The following is a 20,908-nucleotide window of genomic DNA, read 5'->3' on the forward strand; positions in this document are numbered from 1 at the left end:
AGGTATATATTTATGCATCCTTGTGGAAAACAGTTTGCCTCTTAGTATTTTTTTCCTTATCAATGACTGAGTCAGAGCACGTATATTTTCTATTAGTGCATATTAATTATATGGAGCGAGCTTCACTGTGTCATATTGATACACGCATACATACTTCGATCACATACACTCCATTACCCTCCCTTCTCTCTCTGATCCCCTTACTCTAAATAGTGACGTTTCTTCTTTCAAGATTCTTGAAAGATACAGCCAAGTTACTTTCCAGAAAAAGCGCGCTAATTTTTACTCTTGCCCACAGCTAAGTGGCTGAGGACCCTCCCTGGCATTTCCAAAGAAGTACATAGGAAAGCTGCTTCTTCTGGTAATCGGCATCGGCATGTTGGGACTTTGCCATAAAACCTGAGGTCGCGTTTAAAAAAAAAATAGCAGTCAGAAACCACCTCTCTAAAACTCTCCGTGGCATCCAGATCCTGGGGGTGGGGGGTGGTCAGAGGAAGATTCAAGGTTCCTTTCAATTAGCGAGGTTCTAGTATTTTCACCCGGATCGCTGGCCGAAGGTGAGGATTTTGGGACGCGTGCTTTGATTCGGCGGAAATACGTGGGGAACAAGAGTAAGGCAGCCGGGGGCTGGGGCGGCCAGCGCGCGGCCCAGAAGTGGCCCCACTACGCGCGCGCGCGCGCGCACACACACACACACACACACACACACACACACACACACACACGCTTGCACACGCGCCCGCACCCGGGCCGCCCGGCGGGGCTAGGAGAACCCGGGAGGGGACCACTGAGGGCGGGGGCGTCGCGGTCCGCCCAGCCCAGCCCCCTGCGCCCTCTGCCAAGTTTGGGCGCGGTGTCCTCGGGCTCTCGGTTACCTGAGCCGACGACCACGTCACCGCCACATCATCTGGGCTTTTGTGTTGCAAGGAAACAGGAAAAGACAGCAGAAAGGCGTCGCGAGCGCGGGCGCGGGCCAATCGCGGTAGGCGGCGGCGGGGCGGCTGGGCGGCGGGCCGCGCTCGGCCGGTCTGCGGCGCGAGTCTGGCGGCCTCGGCGGCTGGGAAGATGCTGCAGTCCCTGGCCGGCAGCTCGTGCGTGCGCCTGGTGGAGCGGCACCGCTCGGCCTGGTGCTTCGGCCTGCTGGTGCTCGGCTACCTGCTCTACCTGGTCTTCGGCGCCGTGGTCTTCTCGTCCGTGGAGCTGCCCTACGAGGACCTGCTGCGGCAGGAGCTGCGCAAGCTGAAGCGGCGCTTCCTGGAGGAGCACGAGTGCCTGTCGGAGCCGCAGCTCGAGCAGTTCCTGGGCCGGGTGCTGGAGGCCAGCAACTACGGCGTGTCGGTGCTCAGCAACGCCTCGGGCAACTGGAACTGGGACTTCACCTCGGCGCTCTTCTTCGCTAGCACCGTCCTGTCCACCACAGGTACCGCGGCCGCCCCCACCCCACCCCCATTCCGATCCCAGCCCCCACCCCGCTGCGGCGCCTGGGGCTCGGACCCCGCCCCTCCCCCTCCCCGCCCCTTCGGCGGCGACCTGGGGAGCCGGAAGCCGGCGAGGTGACCACGGGGCGCGACTTGGGTGTCGCCGCCCGCAACTCTTGGGAAGTGGTCTCGAGTGGCCGCACAGACTGTCTTTATTCTGGACACACTAAGTCGGGCCATCCGTTGAATCAATATAGCATTCTGGCCGGCCGAGGGGTGACGGAACTATCCAGAGCTCCGGGTGCGCTCACCTTCCTCCTGATCCCAGCCTAGAGGGCCGAAGCCGCAGAATCCAGTAATGACTTTCACAGCTCACCTTCCGGACTGTGTCTTCGAGCGGGCATAGATATTCCAGCTCTTTTGTACCTCGGAGGCGGTTTGGGGGCAGCTCAATGACATCACTCTGTGACCTCTGAGCCAGCAGGATGAACGGGTTCCTTTTCACATTTGGGGGTGGGGGTGGGGCAGCATCCAAAGGCCTACGGTCCGTCAAAATGGGGCATCTTGATTCAGCAGTTACTGTATTTCAACTTTAGGTATGCGCGGCTAGTGGTCAACTTTGGAGCGCCACCTCCGCAGGACGCTCGGAAACTGAGCGACTTCTGGAGGTGCAAAGAAACCAGATCCATGCCCGGGTGCCCACACCGCGGTGGATTAGCTCAAAGAAGGCAGAATTTTCCCAGCCGTGTCTAACTGAAGTGCACAGGCTTGGGTGGAGGTATTAACAGGTGTTTAGACACCAGAAAGAATCGCAAAGGGTGTCCAATACAGTCTATTTCTTTTATCCAGGAGACCCCAGTCTTAGGAACAATCCATTCTGGTTTGCACAAGGCCACACACTTCCTAGTTACCAGTGAAGTCTGGGAATCTGGGCCATGTGATTTCCTTGCCAGGAACATTTTGTAACCCCCCCCCCCCCCAAACACAGGTGAATCAACCTCACCTGTGTGACTCCTTTCTTCCTCCCCACACCCTCTGCCTCCCAGGCTTTGTTCATAATCTCCTTTAGCTATGTCGAGTTGATTGCCCTGGCAGTTATTCCATAATGAGTAATAACATTACATAAAAGGCTGGAGTGAATTACTAAACTGATGTAAGTTTATCCTGAAACAAACGGTAGAATCCTGGCTTGTATTTTGATCTTTAAAAAACTGTGTTAAATGTAGGCCTAAACAAGACAAACCTGTTATCTCACTTTCCAGAGAATGTCTGCTCCTTTGCCATCATTACTCTAGTTTTTATTTCAGCAGGTACTGCCTCCAGTGTCTTTATCTAGTTCTGTTCTTCAGATCAGCCAGCAGTCATCTTGCTTTCTCTTTGGATTATGTTTGTGCTAAAGCGACAATCATTCATTCTTCACAGAAGTATTTCCACTGGGCTACAGCTGGGTCACAGGGTTGGGTGAGCATTTAGGGGAATGATGAACCCTCTCACTAATGGTACCTTAGAAGTCAAGACAGGAATGAGAAGAGTGTTACTAGGAAAAGAACATGTTTGCTTTTTCTAGGCAGGGTTTACTGTCAGTATCATATGTACTTAATTAAATGTCACGTTGGTGTATCCAAGAAAAAGTGCAGTTCCTTTAAAAAAGGTGGTAGGGATAGACATTTTATTATTGGTATTCAGAATGCATTGTAGTTCCTAAGAAAGTCTGGATTCATGCAAAACAAGGGTTCATTTAGGAAATCAGTGCAAGGGGCACTTCGGGATAAGCCTAATGAAAAGGTGCTTCTTGGTTTGTAAAACTAGCAGATCAGTGAACTCCTGTTATGAATAAAACCATTCTGAATCAAAGGCACTCCTCTGTTGGTTTTGCACTGAGCCATTATTGGGCGTATTTGATAGCCCTCATGGCTTCAAAACTGATTTTTGTGGCAGAAGTGCAGCCAATTTTTAGATTCAAGCTGGAATAGTTCATTCTTAGGAAAATATTTTCTGGATGAATATTGGACAACTGTAATTGGAGTTGCTCCTCTTTCAGGTAGATATTAGTCATGTGTTCTTTTTAACTTTTCTAGCCATGTTAGTTGCAATCAGTGAGTTAATTGGCAGCCAGTTAATTGGTGCAGTCACTCCGTGGCTTGTCTGGAACACTAATGATGGGGATCACAAAGATGCTGTTCTTGCCAGTTGTGGTTGTAATATAGGTTTATGAGCGCGTTTGTGTCAGAATCTTCTTACCCTAAAAAGGCCAAGCTTCTGTTTCTGGAAGGGACTGTATCGTCTTCATGATCTTTTTGGAAGAAGCCTTAGGTTGTCTCGATGCAATAATGTTCTCTTCATTTTCTATTTGCCAGAGACTCCAGATTCTTTATAACAAACAATTGAACATCTCTTTACTTCCATTTATAGAAGAGAGTAGGTTTTCTTTTTTTTTTTTTTTTTGCCTCCCCCATTACGAGGCTTGTGGCTGAGTCACCAATAATAAAAGACAGGTTGACAAAAAGAAAAGCAGACACATTTATTTAATAGGAGTTTTATGTGACACAGGAGCCTTCAGCAATGGATAAGGACATTCCTTTCCTCTGGGTGTAATGTGGGTTCCTTGAAGGAAGGTCAGAGAATATTGTATGGCCTGTTTCAAGGAAGAGCAGTGAGGAGGAGGGGATTAGAAAAGCTTTTTGTTTCTGTTGTTTTCTCAAATGTCATGGTGCCATATTTTGGAGTAACCTGTCCTGAACTCCAGCACCGTTGATTCAAGAAAGACATAGGGACCCTCACATGGGAATCATGTGAGAATGGAGAAGAGAGTTGACACATGAGCTTTTCAGAGGGAAAGGGAGTACAACAGTAAAAGGGGAACACAGTAGTTCCCATATAAGTTTCATATTTTGTCTTCCCCCCAACCAATAAAGGATAGCTTCCAGCTTCCTGTTTCCATTATTGGCAGCCATGATGAGTTACTTCAGAATGCTACCTTATTCCTGTTTGCAGAGAGATGTATGAAAACTCTTAAAGTATCCAGGAAAAGAACTAGTTGGAGTTTGTTTGCAGTGATCTTTGATTTAGTTTAGTCAGGAGCTACTGAAGCGTTGTTGGCTTTTTCAAAAAGAGGAGGGAGGGTCAGGATTTAGCTCAGTGGCACCTTGCCTGCCCCTCTCAAGTGCAAGGTTCTGAGTTCGATCCCTGGTACCAAAAAAAAAGAGAGAGAGAGAGGAGGGAAAGGTAATCTGGGTGTGCTGGATTGATCTCCATTTTTGAGATGGTTGTGAGGAAGAGAAAGGTGCTGTTACCATCAACACATACATATTTGTGGAGCTTTTAGAATAGAGCACACATCAGCTGCTGGGCTGGATCTGGCCACCACCTATTCTTGTATGACCCAACCTACACATTGTTTTTATATTTTCAAACGATTGGGGGGAAAATCACATTTCCTGACACATTTAAATTTTATGACAATCAAATTTCATCATCTGCAAGAGGTTTTTTGGCTTAAAGCCATTCCTGTCCATGTGTCATTTATGGCTGCTCTGTGGCTATAGTGGCAGGGTTGAATACAGTAGTTGCGATGGAAACTAATGTGACCACACAACTTAAAATATTTATTTTCTGAACTGTGCTGAGGCCTGCTTTAGAAAAAAAGCTCAGAAGGAACACTAGGAGCAGTCCCTAGTGTCCTGCTTCCTTTGGTGGCAAACTTTCTGTGAGGCATACCAACCTCTCAGACCTCTTCATACTGTTGCTTGCGGCTGAATTCCTGGTACCACCACCCACCACTTCCAATAACTGGGTGGTTTTTACAGGATCTCACTAATTTTCAGACAAATCTATGATACTAATGTTTAATTTGTCATTAAAGTGACACAGCTACAGCTCACATTGGGATTCTTTTATCGCAAATGGACAATAGCCATTATATTTGAAGTAGAAATAACAGCAAAAATATCAGCAGAGTCTATATATGCTAGAAGAGGTCATGCTGAAGTTTGTGCTCTTTCTTCCCAGGCCTTTGGTCTAAGCTCTGAGCATTTACATATACTTCCATAAATTGAATTATTTGCTTTTTGAGCCTACAGCAGACTAATAGCACAGCTATTATAAGTGACAGATGGCAAAAAGACAGATAGCTTAAAAACCACAAAATTAAAATGATACCTTTTTGTGTGTGTGTCGTATGATGGATTGAACCCAGAGCCTTCACACTGAGCTACATCTCCAGCCCTTTTTTAATATATATATTTTATTTTGAGACAATGTCTTGCTAAGTTGCTAAATTGTTCAGGCTGAGCTTGAACTTGTAATCCTTCTGCGTCAGTCTCCCAGAGTGCTGGGATTATAGGTGTGCACTAAAATGACAGTTCCAAGCACATGTCCTGCACGGTTTTTGGTCTGCAGGCTAGGGGTACTACACCATTGTCCATGTATGCAAGCAGCTGATGGGGTGCAGCCACCACCATCCTTGCCTCATGGGTAGAAACAGATCAGATCCAGGCTGGGTAGCTTCTCTGCTGAAGTCACAGAGCTAGAAATGACATGACCTTGATCTGACCCCAGTGCACCTGACCTAAGAGCTTGAGCTTTATGGAGTACCTGGGTGCGGAAGGTTGTGATGACCTGAATTCTATCTCTCAAAAGTCCATATATTGAAATCCTAATCTCAGTACCTCAGGCTGTGACCGTATTTAGAGAAAGAGACTTTAAAGAGGAGATTCAAGTCCCATCTGGGCAACTTAGAGATAACGTGTCTCAGAGGTCTGGAGATGTAGCTCAATGTGAGGGCCCTGGGTTCAATCCCCAGGATCATCCCAATCCTCACACAAAGGTGGCCACTTTCAGGTTAGAGAGAGGTCTCAGAAGAAACTAAACTGTGAACACCTTGATTTTAGACCTCCAGCCTCCAAAGCTGAGAAAACAAATTTCTGTTGTTTGAGTTACCTAGTCTGTGGTATTTAGTTATGGCAGCCCTAGCAAAGGAAGCAAGAGATACCCAGGCAGATACTGGGGGATAAGAAACAGAAATTTTTAGGGTTGCTGTTGCAACAGGCTCTTACACACTGGACCTGAGTAGGGAAGAACCCAATAATTGTTGATATCCTTGAGTCATTAAGAACAATACTATGGAAAGGCAGAGACTGTAGAAGCATTTGCACCCGGTCATGGGCAAGGAGAGCAGAGATTTAGGGTTTGCCCATGTGAGCCCCCCATGCCTACCTTTACAACACACTTGCTGTTCTCTGCTGTTTTATAACACCGGAACACATTATTGCTATTATCGATGGCAGTATTGGAAACAGTCTTTGTTTAACATGGCATAACTGCAAGTTTAGTTAAGAATAGAATCTCCCCTTGTGCCATGAACCTAATGAGAACTGAGGGGCAAATCATCTGATGTCTCTGCTCTTCTGATGTGTGGGTGAACACATACAAGGTCTGAGCTTGTGCAATTCCACAGGGCCTGACCCCCTGCAAGACTGGGCAGGGACAGATGCACCATCTACACTGAGGGCTGTCTTTACCACACACTGTGCTGGATTTTATTCTCAAGAGACACCTTTGGTGCCAGTTAGAGCCAAATCTGTGGAGTACCAACGTGCTGACCTCCCTGAGCTGTGCTATACTCACATCACCTATTCCGAAATGAGGGGGTAAAGGCCGCCTTTTTATTGGGAAGCTTGCAGCTTTTGAGGTGTTTTCTTGGCTCTCATGACGCTTCCCTCTCTTGGACTCAGTTTGGTTCTTTCTTTCTTTGCTCTGGGTGGACCCTTGGTCTTTGCATGATCCTCGGAGTTGGTGGCCTCTGTGAGCAGCGCTTTCAAGACTGTGGCCCTGACCTGAGGTTAGAAGGAAGGCAGGAGGTGAAGGGGCCATCCTGAGGTGTGGAGTCTGTGTTCCAGAAAGGACTCTGATTGGCTTCCTGATCCTGAGTCAGACCAATAACCAATAACCTTGTCTTTTATTTTATAATGATGTTCATAATTCATTCTTTAATTTGCAAAATTAACTCAGTTGTTATACTGACGAGATTAATTGGCTTATGCTAGACAGCAGTGATTTTTTTGTGTGTGTGTGCGCACAGAACGGGGGACTGAACTCAGGATCTTGTGCCTGGCAGGCAGGCGCAGGGCCACTGAACTATATGCCCGGGCCCAACAGTGATTTTTAGTTTGCTACTGTCTGCTTGTTCCCTTTCTGGATTAGCTGTTCCAAGGGGGGTTGACTTGCTTGTGCATGAAAGCCTGCTCTTGAAGGCTCTCTTGTCATTAGTATTAGGAAGGGCTTTAGCAGGAAGGTAGACTCAGAGGAGATAAACAAAACACAGTGATGGTCTCTGAGGGTCCAAGTGCACAGTGGAGATTAGGATTGGAGGCTCCAACTGTAACAGTGCCCTGTTAATGCTTCCTTGGGCTCGTGACCCAAGCTCAGCCACTTATTCATGTCAGTGTCTTTAGCTGCTCTCTACTCTGTTGAAGACTCTTGAAGTTGATTTAGGGCCTGGTTTCACTGTTTGGTCTGCAATGTAGTCTGAAGGTTATTAGTACAAATGCACATGGTGGGATGTCTTGGAGAAATGCCACCTCCCAGAGGAGGGGCTCCCCAAGGACAGGCTAAGGTAGGCACAGACAGTACCCAAGCCTGCTGAGAAGCAGATTCTACCCAGTTTCAGCTTCCAGGTCCCTCCCCACTTCCTGCTCATCTTTCTAAGCATTTAGCCTTTGCCTGCTGTCCCTTGTAACACCTTTCATGCCCCTGAATGTGGAAATATTCCAGGCTTCTGTTACAGGACCCGTCACTTCTTACTGAGACTCCTGGCTGTCATATCTAACCCTTAAGAGGGCTCTCCTGTAGGATGAGGACCGACCAGTGTCCTTGGAACCCTGTGGATGCTCAGAAGGGCAGCCCCAGAACATTTCCTTCCTTGTCTGTCTGCCTCTTTTTTTGTAAAATGAAGATGGTCCTAAAGATGTTATTTTATCATTTCATTGACTTGCTAAAAAAACAGAAACCCATATTGTTGAACACTTGAAGAAGTTGTTCATAGGGAAGAGTGACATCTGAGGACCTTGTGTATGCTGTGGCCAGGCCCTGCCATCTGAAGAGGTGAGCAGACTCCTTCCTCAGTTCCCATTTAGAGAGCACTTGAGCACTTGGGGATATCACAGTGCACAAAAGAGATGACACCTGTCCCCTGGACATGGCAGTCTTCTGGATTGTGGGGGAGGCACAGTCATGAAGACAGCAGGTAGAGCACCCAGTACATTAGGTGTGGTCTGTGTGCAGAGAAACCCAGGGGATAGGTGCTGGGGTGAGGGGCACTTGGCTGTGTGGCCCCCAGGATTGCAGCTTCCAATCAGAATGTCTCGCCTGGGGATACTCGTCCTAGAAGAGCAGTCTGAATTGGCAGCACAGCCAAAAGGCCATTCTGGGGGAAGCTGAGCAAAAATGCAGTGGAGCTAGGAGGGCAGATGGTGTCGCAGGTGCTTTTAGGCCAGTGCGTGCAGGGGGTTTCCTCTGAGTGAGGAGGGAGGCACTGGCAGGTCTTTCGGAGAGTCGACATGATCTGATGGGCTGTTGCATCAGGTTCACCTTGGCAGGTGCCTGGGGTAGGGCTGAAAGGGAAGAGACTAAAGGCCTGGGTGGCTCAGAGTGGCCAGTGGCAGTGGGTGTGAGATGTGCCCAGATGTGTGCCTCTACTGGCAGCAGAGCTGACAGGCTGGCTGATGAGTTGGACATGAAATGTAGGAAGGTGAGTGTTCAAGGGCAACCCCAAGGCTTCTGGCCCAAGGCCCTGGCAGGAGAGTTCCCCTCTGCAGATATTCTGCAGCCAGGCACAGACTGTGGATGGCAGGGCTGGTGCTGGGCTCTTGGGAGAACCAAGGGTCACAGCAGGCACATATTCTGCTCTGATGGGTGGCTGTGGCAGCCGCACTGGGACACTGGGAGCAGGGTGACAGTGTCTCTGTACAGAATGACGTGATTCAAGTTGCCTCACATGCATCAGTTATCTGACTCCTGAGGTTGAAGGCTTTTGAGATGTGTTGTGTGAATTTGGCCTTGAAGATGTATGTGGCATAATCAAAATACAGAGAATGTTTAACTTAAAATAAGTTAAATAAAACATTTTATTAAAGGACACATTGTCATTAATCCCCCTCAGAGTACTCCCTTGCTCCAAACACACTTATCCAATCCTTCTTGCCATTTTCTGAAGCAGTTCAGGAACAGTGTTTTGTTTTGTTTTTTTAAATTTGAACATTCACTGTGTTTTCATGAGAGTATGAGTACTCTGGAGCAAGTTGCCATTTGATGAATACTTTTAATATAGTTTTAAATATTTCAACTTTCATGCTAAGACAGAGCATCTAGACCATAGTGTTGTTTTCTAATTTAATATTACCTAAGACTATGGAAAAATGGAAAAGAAAAAAAGCAGAAGTATTTGTTTCATATTTTATAAATTTAACTGTAGGATATTTAGAAGTATCTTCAGCACATTTTTGAGGAATAACTAACAATAAAGTTAGCAGGGAGAGAATCTATATGGTTTCTATTTTTATTTTTATTTATTTTTTATTATTTTTTTCCCTTAAATTCTTTTATTGATACATTTTAGGTATACAATACATTTACATTTCTCATTGGGAGCTTGTACCTTCATATGATGCATCTTGGTTCTTATTTTTTCCCCATTCCCAGCCCTTCCTTCACCCCCTCCACCCTTCCCTATTTACAAAGACTTTGTTTCCATATTTTCCATTTCTCATAATTTTTCCTTTCCCTTCTTTCCTTTCCCCTACCCCTCCCACTTCCCCTACCCGTTTGGACCTTTTCTTCCTATTTCGCATTATCAATTATTCATTTTAATCATTGGTACATTTTAGGTCTACAATATAATGACATTCATCACTGGAAATTTGCACCTTTACGTAGTCTCTCTTGGTTCTTATTTTTCCCCCTTCCTTTGCCCTCCCTTCAACCTCTCCATCCCTCCCTATTTACAAAGACTTTGTTTCCATTTTCTCATATTAATTCCATTCCCTTCTTTCCTTTCCCCTACCCCTCCCACTTCCCCTCCTGGTTTCTATTTTTAGAAAGACAAATAGAAAATATTTTGTCCTGTAGGAGACCCAGACATTAACAGTGTATCAGCTTCAAATGAGCACATTTACAGTTTTACAGATTGTAATAGGTGGGAATCATCACGTGACTCTCAGGAAATTGCCTGTGGACTGTGGACGTTCACCTTTCCCTTGTGCTTTTCAATTTGCTAGTTGATAGTTTGAAACAATCCCCTTCATCTAAATTCAGCTCCCTCCCATCGCAGATGACCTAAGCATCCCCTTTCTTTTCTCAAATATAGGTTTTTGGTATAGCCTCAGCTTGTGATCTATAAAAGGGAGAGTGGAATGTTTTTAACTAGAATTAAAAGGCTAGAATGTAACTTGCAACGGGAGTTCTTCAAGTGCTTGAACACCGGTTACCAAGGCACTCAATTATTTAAAGCCTGTGGTTAGGTGGATTGAGTTAATTAAAGAAGCTGGGGAGGCTGTTCCAGAGCACAACAGTGTGGAGTCAGGGGCTCATGCAGGAATCCGAGCAGGCAGAGGAGTCTCCTCACACCTACCAGGGCCTGACACTCGCCAGCCCAGAAGACAGCCTGTTGTGGCTCCAGCATATGTGCCTTTCTGTGGGCAGTGGATGGTGAGGTGGCACTGCTCCCACTGGCCTGCGAAGGGTGCTGTTGTGTGAGTGATCTGTCACCCGCCACCACGAACGAACTGATGCTTGGAAACCAAAGTAGCAAAGATGAGAAGAAAGTAAAAAACAAAACAAAACTCTGGGGCTGGGGATTTAGCTCAGTGGTTTCGCCACCTGCTGTGCAAGTGCCAGGACCTGAGTTTTATCCCCAGTACCAAAAAAACAAAACAAAACAAAACAAAAAAACAGAAAAGAGGAAGAGAAGAGAGCAAATTTCAGGTCAGAGTGTGTGGAAGGGGACCTGATCCCATGCTGGTTCCCTTGCTAAACGCCTGTCATTTGTAGAAGGGACTTGATAGAGGCTAAGAGGATACATTTGGACTTGCCCAACCAGACTTCCTCCTTTGCTCGCTGTGCCCAGGCTGAGTCACCTAGACCAGTGGTGCTGGAGCATGTGTCTGTGTCTCTTCTGCCACCTCTGCCTGTTGTGCCCAGATCATGAAGTCCCCAAAGACCACCAAGGAGCCCATTCCGATGTAAACACACGAGGGTTGTTTATTCAAGCTCGAGCAGGGGCACTCAACCGTCACCGACGCAGCGGATCAGGATTGAGAGCCCCGAATTCCAAATCAGCAGGGTTTTTATTGTGGCTACTGCAAGGTTTGGGGATGTTTCATTTAGCAGTTACATGATTGGTTGATATTTAGCAAGCGTGGGGGCTTGAGGGGTGGCTACATGTAGAGTTTATGGGAAAAAGGAACAATCAGCACATTGACAGAATGTTCTATAGATAATGGGCCCGGGAGCATCTGTTTTCTGGGCAGACAGAGGATTGAGTTAGGAGCTGTGTCTCTTTTTTTATCTGTTGTCCCACAGCAAGGACATTTTATCATTAGTTTATGTGCACAAAGGAGGCTAGGGGAATAGTTGACTTCAGTGAAGTGGAATTTATGTCAAGGCCACTTTACTGTCTTATATTTAAGATGGAGTCAAACTTTAGTTACGTCTCACATGCCGTCCCCAGCCAAGGGCCATAGCCCCTCACACAGTGCTCCCTCCTTGTTGTCACTCGACTAGAGAAGGGTAGTATTAGGTCATACTGTCATGAATAAAGTCAGTCTGAAGGGAAGGGGAAGTAAACAAAAGTAAGATATGTTAAGTATGTGTAACCAATTGCTCACGATAAATGTAATCATTATGTAATGCAAAAATATGTACAATAAACATTCTAGGTTGAAGTCATGAAAAGTGAGGTTCATGACTTATGTCTAAGGAAAATATTTCTGCTTAACTGTGCTGAATAATTGTTGTCAGTCACTTTTCTGTTGCTGGGACAAAATACCTGATGCCCACAACTTAAAGGAAGAGCAGTTTAATTTGGCTTGTGGTTCAGGGCAGTCAGTCCATGGTTGGCTGGCTCCAAGGCAGGAACATCATGGTGGAAGAGCATGGGAGAGGAAAGCAGCTCACCCCATGACATCCAGGAGGCAGAGAGAGAAGGGAGGAGCCAGGGAGGGAGATATACCTTCCAGAGGCACAGCCCCAGTGTCTTACTTCTCCTATCTGGCTCAAGGTAACAGCGTTTCTAGCTAGGAACTCATCAATAGATCAATCCACTGATGAGTATATCACCCATTAGAAGGTGATCTAGTCACCTTCTAAATGCCCACTTCTGAACACATGAGGCTTTTGGGGGACATTCTAGATCTAAACCATAATAATGGCTTTACATAGACTAAGTAAATACTGCCATAGCCGGTGAGCCAGCATTGAGCTAGAGATCAGGGCCTATGTTCTCTTCAGGCAATTCCTTGTAAGCCTCTCTCATGGCTTAATCCAGAGGAAGCAGGGGCCAAATTAGAACCTCTCCTCCCCCAACGTTCTGTGACCCTGCTCTTTGGACTATATCTCTAGTGTGGCCCTGTTCTGTTACCCACGTGAGTGGGTGCGTGAGACAGTGCCACACAAGGGTGATCAGAAAGCCTAAAGGCAGCTGGAGAGACTCAGAAAAATATGAGACTCTCAGGGAGCTGCAGAGAAAGGTGAGAAATCTCACAGAGGAGTTGGTGGGGTCCTTGCCAACATCAGCACCTATGGGGTCCATCAGGACCTACAGGGGTGGTGATGTGGGCAGAAATGACCAAGGAGCTTCATGGAGATGGTGAATTGAGGTTAATGAAACAGCACAGTACAATTGGGTGGTGTGGCCCAAGGGAAGACAGCTGTTAAGGACAGGGATGTCTACTCAGTACAGACACCCAGAGGGAAATGAGGTGTCTGCAGACAGTGAGAGGTTGGCTTCACAGCCCGCAGCTGTCACTGGGCTGCGGCAGTGCCAGGCACTGAGGGCGAGGCCAGAAAGGAGATGCAGTTGGCACCTACCTGCAGCAGTGGGAGCCACTGTGGCTCTTGGATGGAATCTTGTCATTCATGTCTATGGGAGCTTCTGCTGTCTATACTCTGGTCTTGTAGGCCTCAGTCATTTTTAGGGATTATGATGGGCTTTGTGCTTCTTTTCAGGAGCCTAGACCACAACTTTGATTTTTTTGCTCTCTACCTTTTCTTCCTTGCTAGGTTTGTTCACAGTTCAGCTGTCAGCACTTAGTTTTGGGAGCTTGCCATGGCTTTAGCCATTGTTTCTTTTAAAGACCTTCACTGGGAAAGCTTGGTTCCATCTTCAGAGTTGTCTGCCGAGTCTCAAGTCTTGGGGCTACCTGGGGCTGTCTGCTAGGGCCTCCTCCGAGGCCTTTCAAAGACTGTCAGGTTCTGTGAACTTGCGTGTGATCCTGCGTGACATTTCCATGGATGTTGTATTGATGGCTGGTGAGTGAATATCTAAAAATAGCAGTGAGGTCCTGGGGAATAGGTGGAAATGAGGTCACAGGCAGTACTGGGTCCTTCTGTGATGCTTAGGAACCCAACCCCCTAGGAAGCAAGCTTGCCACGTGCCTCCTGACAGGAATGAAATAGAATATGTGAGAATATATGTACACATTAGCATTTGTGGAAGAAAGTCCATAGAGTGTATGATGTGAAGTTTGTCCCCAGGGCCTTTCCATGTATGTCGGTAAATCCACAGAAATCTGATTGACATAACATCACTGGGAAATGTCAATAGCCCAATAAAAATGCCTGCTTTTCTTAAGGGTTCAAGAAATATTCTTGAATCGAAGAATATTGGATTTTATTATACTCACTGAAGTGCCAGTTTTGTAAGATGAAATTTGTAGTCCTGTTGTCTGTTGAAAAGTAAAATTGTGGTACTAATTTAACTGAGATCTTAACTAATAACCTGAAAAATATTGTTTATGTATTTATATATTATTATATATTAAGCTTACTTAATATTGAGACAAAATCTGAGGAGACAAATTTTGGTAGTTTCTAGTGTCTAAAATTTCACATGAGCCAGGTTTGTTGGGTCAGGCCTGTAATTCAAGCACTCGGGAGGCTGAGGTAGGAGGGTGGCCATGAGTTCGAGGCCACCCTGGGCTACATAGTGAGTTCAAGGCCAGCCTGAAGTACAAAGCAAGACCCCAGTTCCAAAAAACCAGAAAATAAATAAATAAAATTCTATTTTTTTTTTTTTTTTTTCTGTTTGGGGCTAGAGATTTTAAAGGAGGTGATAAGGAGGAGAAGAAAATGCTGTACATTGCTCACGATTGGAGCCAGGGGAGAAGCATTCTAAGCCTTCAGTGTAAGGAACAGGCAGTTAGCGTACTTCTGGATCCACAAAAAAAGCAATCAGTCCATTTAGTCATTAATCATTAACTGGTTGTAAGGTATTGCAAAGACAAGTGCTTGGTAGTGACAGTGAATAAGATAAGGGGACAAGAGGAAATAGACACACAGTGAGAATATTTACAGTTTGGTGTGGTTTTTTCAGGTTTTCAAACTAACATCACTTCCTTGCTTTGCTAACAGGGATAACAGGGCAGCCTTTATTATCCCTGCTTGGCACATGTGAAATGAGGCCAGAAAATACAAATGTTTCATTTAATGTGAAACAGTTGAAAGCAGCAGTATCAGAACTCAAACCCATAAGCTCCAACATGATAAACACTCTTCGAGTCAGCAAAGCATGATGGCTGCCTTGGTTTGATCTGAAACTTCCCCTAAGGCCTGTGTGTTGAAGTCCTGGTTCCCAGCATAGTGCCACTGGGAGGTGATGGGCCTAGTGGGAGGTCTTCAGGTTGCTGGCAGAGTGCCTGGTCTCCTCCCCTCTTGCTTCCCAGCTGTGAGGTGAGCAGTTTGCTTTGCCATGTGTTCTCAAAATGATGTGCTGCAACAGGGCCAACTGACCAGGGACTGACAGCTCCAAAACTGTGAGCCACAGTGAACTTTTCTTCTCCATAAGTTGATTTCCGGTATTTGTTAGACTGGCAAGAAGCTGACTAATACATGGCAGAGTGTGAATAGAAGCAGGAAGCTTGAGAATGCTGTCTCTCTGAGGATCATTGCACACAGTGATTTGGCTCTAGGAGGTGGAAGGAAGCCAGGATCTCCTCTTGGGAGCAGGCAGGTGCCTGTTAGAGTTGCTCAGTTTGCCAGTGTGTCCTGCTGAGGGACAAGGGCATGAAGCCATCACCTTGTCCAGAAAGAACACTTGTTAAAGAAATAATTGCTTCTTTCCACAGTTCAATTGATGTGTTATAGCCTTGACTGGCACATAAAGCTTCCACCCCTTGGCAAAAGAAGAAAGAATGTTGAAATATAAGTAATTCTCTGCTGCAATCTACCCATTATTTAGGCCAATTCTTCAAAGTGGAATTCTCGTAATAGCTAATTAGGAAAGTACCCATATATATATTTTTTTCCTTTACAGGAGCTACTTTTAAATTTTGTTAATTGCAACTATCAATTTGTGAATGAAAAAGAGTAATTATTTCCGTATAAATGTCTTATGTGTGATTACCTGCTTGGATAGTAGTATCCCTAAAGAGCATATTTATCCCAACACAGCTCATTAAGGAATGATGTTTGATTGTAAAGTAAAAGCCGTATTTAGTGTTTATTCACATGTAAATTTTGAGTTCCCACTGTGAGCTGGTCTCAGCTCAGCATGAAATACAGGAATAAATAGCAGACATCACCTTTGTCCAAAGGAAACATGGAGGCTGTCCCCAAGGCCATCAGAATTTTGTTGCTTTTCATACTTTTCAATGGTTAAATAAAAATGAAAGGTTAAAGCCAGGAGGATATCACAACTTTTTTTTTATTTGATGTTAGGATGCTTTACATATGACCAGGAATAACATGTTAATGAGTCAATATCAAAACCAATATTTTTGTTTCTTTTATCAACAAAGTGATAAGATTTGCTTTTGCCAAATAAAACTCATTCATTTGTTGTCTCATTTTTTTACTCATTTGTACTTGCATAAAGTACCCTTTGGCACTGCTGTGTGCCAGGCATGTTTTTAGGTGTTGAGAAACATCAAAGAAAAATATAGACTAAAATTCTTGCCTTAGAATATACATTCTAGAAAGGAGGAATGATCATAATCATTATAAGTAGGTAAAAAAATTTTTTTGTGTAAAATTAGTGTTTAAGGAAAAGTAAAGTAATGAAGGGTGATAAAAGATTTACATCAAGGAAAGTGTAGAGATTTTACATGAGGTAATACAGGTGCGCTTCTCCAAATAGATGGGATTTGCATCAAGGTTTACAGTTGGTAAGTAAGCCAGCCATATGCATGATTAAGGAAGGACTATCACAGGCAATGAGGATGGCAGGTAAATAGGCCCAGGAGGATGTCTGCACTGGAGCTAGGTTCTGTAGCCACTGTAGGTCCTAGAGCAAGTGGAATGTTTCAGAAAGTCCCATCTGAGTCTGTAGAATAAAAGGGAGGAAGACATAGTTTTCCCTAACCATCATAAGTTGGTAGCTAGGACAGATTCCTATAACAATAGACTAGTTAACAAGAGAAAGTTTACTGAGTGTGCAGTGCACATCTCACAGGAGAAAAGTTACTCCAAGCTGTGGCTTAGAGACTCACCTTAAATAGTAGTTCAGCAAAAAACACATTTTAGGGAAGTGACAAGACTAAAAGATGTCCCATGCTGTGGAGTCCAGAAAGCTGTGGAAAGGTAAATTTATAGGAAAAAAGTTTTGTTTGGAGGTCTGTGTGGTCCCATATCTCTGAGCTGAGGAACAAACATTGTAAAAGAATTCATATATAGTCAGTAGGCAAGAAAGGTAGAGGGAAATAAAAAGATCTGAGTTTTTTTTCTTTGTTTGATTTTTTGTTTTTTTTTTTTGGAGGCAAGGTCTCACTGTGTAGTTCAGGCTGGCCTTGAACTCATTGTGTAGCTTGGGCTGACCTCAAACTTCTAGTGATCCTCCTGCCTCAGCCTTCTGACTGCTGGCATTACAGGTGAGTGCCACCATGCTTGGCTTAGGAAGACCTTTTGCCTTTGAGAATCTCTAGTTTGCTTTTAGGAAAAGAAAGAAGAGAGCTCCGCTCTATTTGATTGTCTCCAGCTCAAGGATCATGTATATTTTGGAGAGAAATACTTTGGTTTCCATGTTAGGTTTCTGTGTTAGTCAGCTTTCCATTATTGTTACAAAATATCTGAGATAATAAACTTATAAAGAGGAAAGGTTTATTTTAGCTTATAGTTTTGGAAGTTTTAGTCCATGACAGATTGGGCTTGTTGCTCTTGGCCTGTGGTAAGGCAGAACATCATGGCAGGGGGTGCATGGTGGAGGAAAACTATTAACCTCATGACTATGAGCCAACTGGAGAGGAAGAGAGGAAGGAGCCGGAGACCCACCATTCCCCCAAGGGCATTTCCCCAGTAACCTGAGACCTGCTAGGCCTCATCTCTTACTACCTCCCAGTAGTACCAAGCTGGGGCCATTGAGGGGACCTTTAAAGTCCGAACTGCAGCAGTTTTTTTCAAAACCTACACAACAAGAATTCTGTTGTCTGGCACAATGGAATGGGCAGAATGTGGGGCATCCTGGGGAGCCTCTAGATTAAGAGCAAGTTCAATTCAGTCTTCGAAGAAGCAAGAAACTCAATCTAAATGGTCCTGTCTGGCTGATCAGCTGCAGTAGTTAAGAACCTTCAAAGACTCTAGATTCTCAGTGGTTGTGAGGGAGGAGAGGGATATGCAGTTTGAATTCTAAAATTTATATTTTGTATGCATTGTTTATCATGCAAATTACAGAAATTAATGTTTGACTAAATGTCCTTAGCTATGGAAAGATGGAAAAAGATACAGGATTATCCCCTATCAGAAGTAGGTCCTTACCCCCATGCTGTGTTTCTTTTTGTTGTGTTGTTTATCAAAAGGGGTCATTAGTAAATTGCTTAAAATTATTAGTAATTAATTAATTGGAAATTAATAAATAATTAGTAAAATCACTAGTGAAATTCTGTTGTGAGTAGTCACTGCTATAAGCTTATAGGTCTTAAGTGGTAAATAAAAGCACGTACGTAATCTGGTTTGAGAAGCCTGAAAGAGGGCCCAAGCCCCCATCCCCTATCTGTTCTGTGTCTGCCCAGAAGGGAGCTTTCTGGGGCCATACAAAGAAGTACCTGAGGACTGGGAAAAGAAGAAAGCCTGATTCTTTCACTTTTGTGTGTGTGTGTGTGTGTGTGTGTGTTTTGATGATCAATTTCCTCAACAGAAGAGCAAATACCAGCTGTGTGCTCCAGTGCCTGCTCCCTGCACCTCTGTGGTCCAGCCTGGTGGCCTACTGAACTGAATATGCAAGGCTCTGAATATGCACTCAAAGAGGTGCATAACAAGGTCTTGGGTTTTCACTCAGATGATGCCACCTCAGGACCCAACACACTGGAGAGCTGATACTGACTTACATGATGCAACTGTCTGTTCATCAGTCTGCTCCAGAATTCTTTTGCGGAGTTTTTTTGGGCAGATGTGTACTGTTCTTCCTCTGTTGTAATTGATCATTTATCAATTCCAGTCACAGTCTCCTAAGGCAATTTCTCCATGATATTTTGTGCCTGTTATTTTCTTTATAAACTATGAAACTATATATGCCTAGCATGTTTAGGAACTAGTAAAAACAACCATTGGCCAACTCCATAGTTGCTGCATAACTTGTCAACATCTACTCTGTTTTGTTGTAAAATGTGATCATTTCTGTCTTCATTTGTGTTGAGGATTCACTATCAATCTTTTTTTGTTTTGTTTTGTTTTGAGATGGTCTTGCTATAGTCCCACTAGCCTTGAACTCACTATGTAGCACAGGCTGACCTTAAACTTAGAGGATCCTCCTGCCTCAGCTTCCCAAGTGGTAGGATTACAGGCATGAATCTTACCCTCATGGTGTATTATTGACAGTATCGATACTATTGATACTATGTTTTTCTTCACCATATAGGAAGCCAGTGTTATGTCTTTCTGAAATCCAAAGACTACTATACTTTTCTCTATTGTGAACGTGCAACATTTTTTCAGGAATCTCCATTTTGTTCTTATGAATAGTTCCTGTGCTGTGCTGGTCAACTGGTGTTTTGTTTTGTTTTTTTGTTTTTGCAAATGTAACAACAATGGGTAACCAGTGAACCAATTGTTGAGTGTGATATTTGAGTTACTTTTTGAATAGGTGCAACAAGTTTGTCCACAACATCATATGGTTTATTACTGCACAAAGAAAGACCTGGTGGTTGAGCTCCAGAATAAATTTCTAAATTTAAAGTGTTATTTTTTTTATACCATATTTGGAAGGTTTATTGGGCATATATTGCCAAAACCTTCAACAACCATGAAATGATGCAAGTTGTTTGTCAATTAGTATGTATTCAGATGGTATATATATTGCTTGACAGTTCAAAGCAAAGCTTTCAACCAATGAGCAAATAGCCAAATTGTTGGATTTTTTTTTCTTTCTTGGTGGGTCTTTTTGTTATCAAAACATAGACAATTTTGAAAGAAACCAAATCTCCTGAGTGTCATTATTGTTCTAACAATCTCAATGCCACATCTGTCACTTCTCCATAAATTCTTGAGATTCTGATTAGCATGATTAGAATGATAAAGTTCTGCTATGAAGGCTTTTAGTTCAGATAGGGAGGTGTCATGATAAATATATTTTTGAGTATTACTATTGATGCATATAGAATGTTTTCTTGTATTTCATTATTAGTGTATTTCCAAACATCTTGTAGCATATCACCCATTACAAACAACTTCCAACACTGAACTGCAGTGTTGGCACTCCATCCAGTAGGTTTCATCCCTGGCAAGAACCTAATGACATTTCATGACTTAGTTCTAACATTGTATACATGACCATTTTGTAGCATTTTGACTAGTCAAATATTTATTTACATTAATGCTTTCTTCCTCTTTTGAATCAAAGCCTTCATTCTGTACTTCTCTATCTGTCATATCTCTATCATGTCTGTCATATTTTGCTAACTTCTTTGGCTGTGATCCAAGTCATTACTGGTAGCCCAGTCACCTGATGATGCACTTTCTACCTCTCCCCAAAGTTATAAAAGCGGATTTTCATGCAACATTGTACTGAATTGGGCTAATTCTACCTGAAAAATCAGAAGAAAACATTTAATAAAAAATTATAAATACACAAAAATGTAACATGGCACATATTGTGGGTAAAACTCACCCATTGACACTTTGACGTGTGTATACACCTTGCTGTTCTTCATACCAAGTGAGTGAACACAAAGATTGTTTCCTCACTAGCACAGCTAGTGAGATGCGCAGTAGGCTACCATTATGCTAAAGTACATACTTTTCACTAGAAAATACAGTATGCGCATCTGTGACCCCGTATGAGGAACTGAGCT

General features: G+C 44.2%; 1 protein-coding gene across 1 annotated transcript in view; it reads left to right on the forward strand.

The window, feature by feature from the left end:
* The first annotated feature begins 915 nt into the window (after positions 1–915).
* Positions 916–20,908, forward strand: part of Kcnk1 (potassium two pore domain channel subfamily K member 1) — a 39,694-nt gene continuing 19,701 nt past the window's right edge. Inside the window, exon 1 of the mRNA XM_004854636.3 lies at positions 916–1,420. Within this exon, the coding sequence (XP_004854693.1) occupies positions 1,066–1,420 (355 nt within the window). The 5' untranslated portion in view covers positions 916–1,065. The remainder of the gene's footprint in view (positions 1,421–20,908) is intronic.

Source organism: Heterocephalus glaber, unplaced genomic scaffold, assembly GCF_053883595.1.
Source record: "Heterocephalus glaber isolate CG9 unplaced genomic scaffold, H.glaber_assembly_v1.0 deba00001472, whole genome shotgun sequence".
NCBI classification, from domain to species: Eukaryota; Metazoa; Chordata; class Mammalia; order Rodentia; family Bathyergidae; genus Heterocephalus; species Heterocephalus glaber.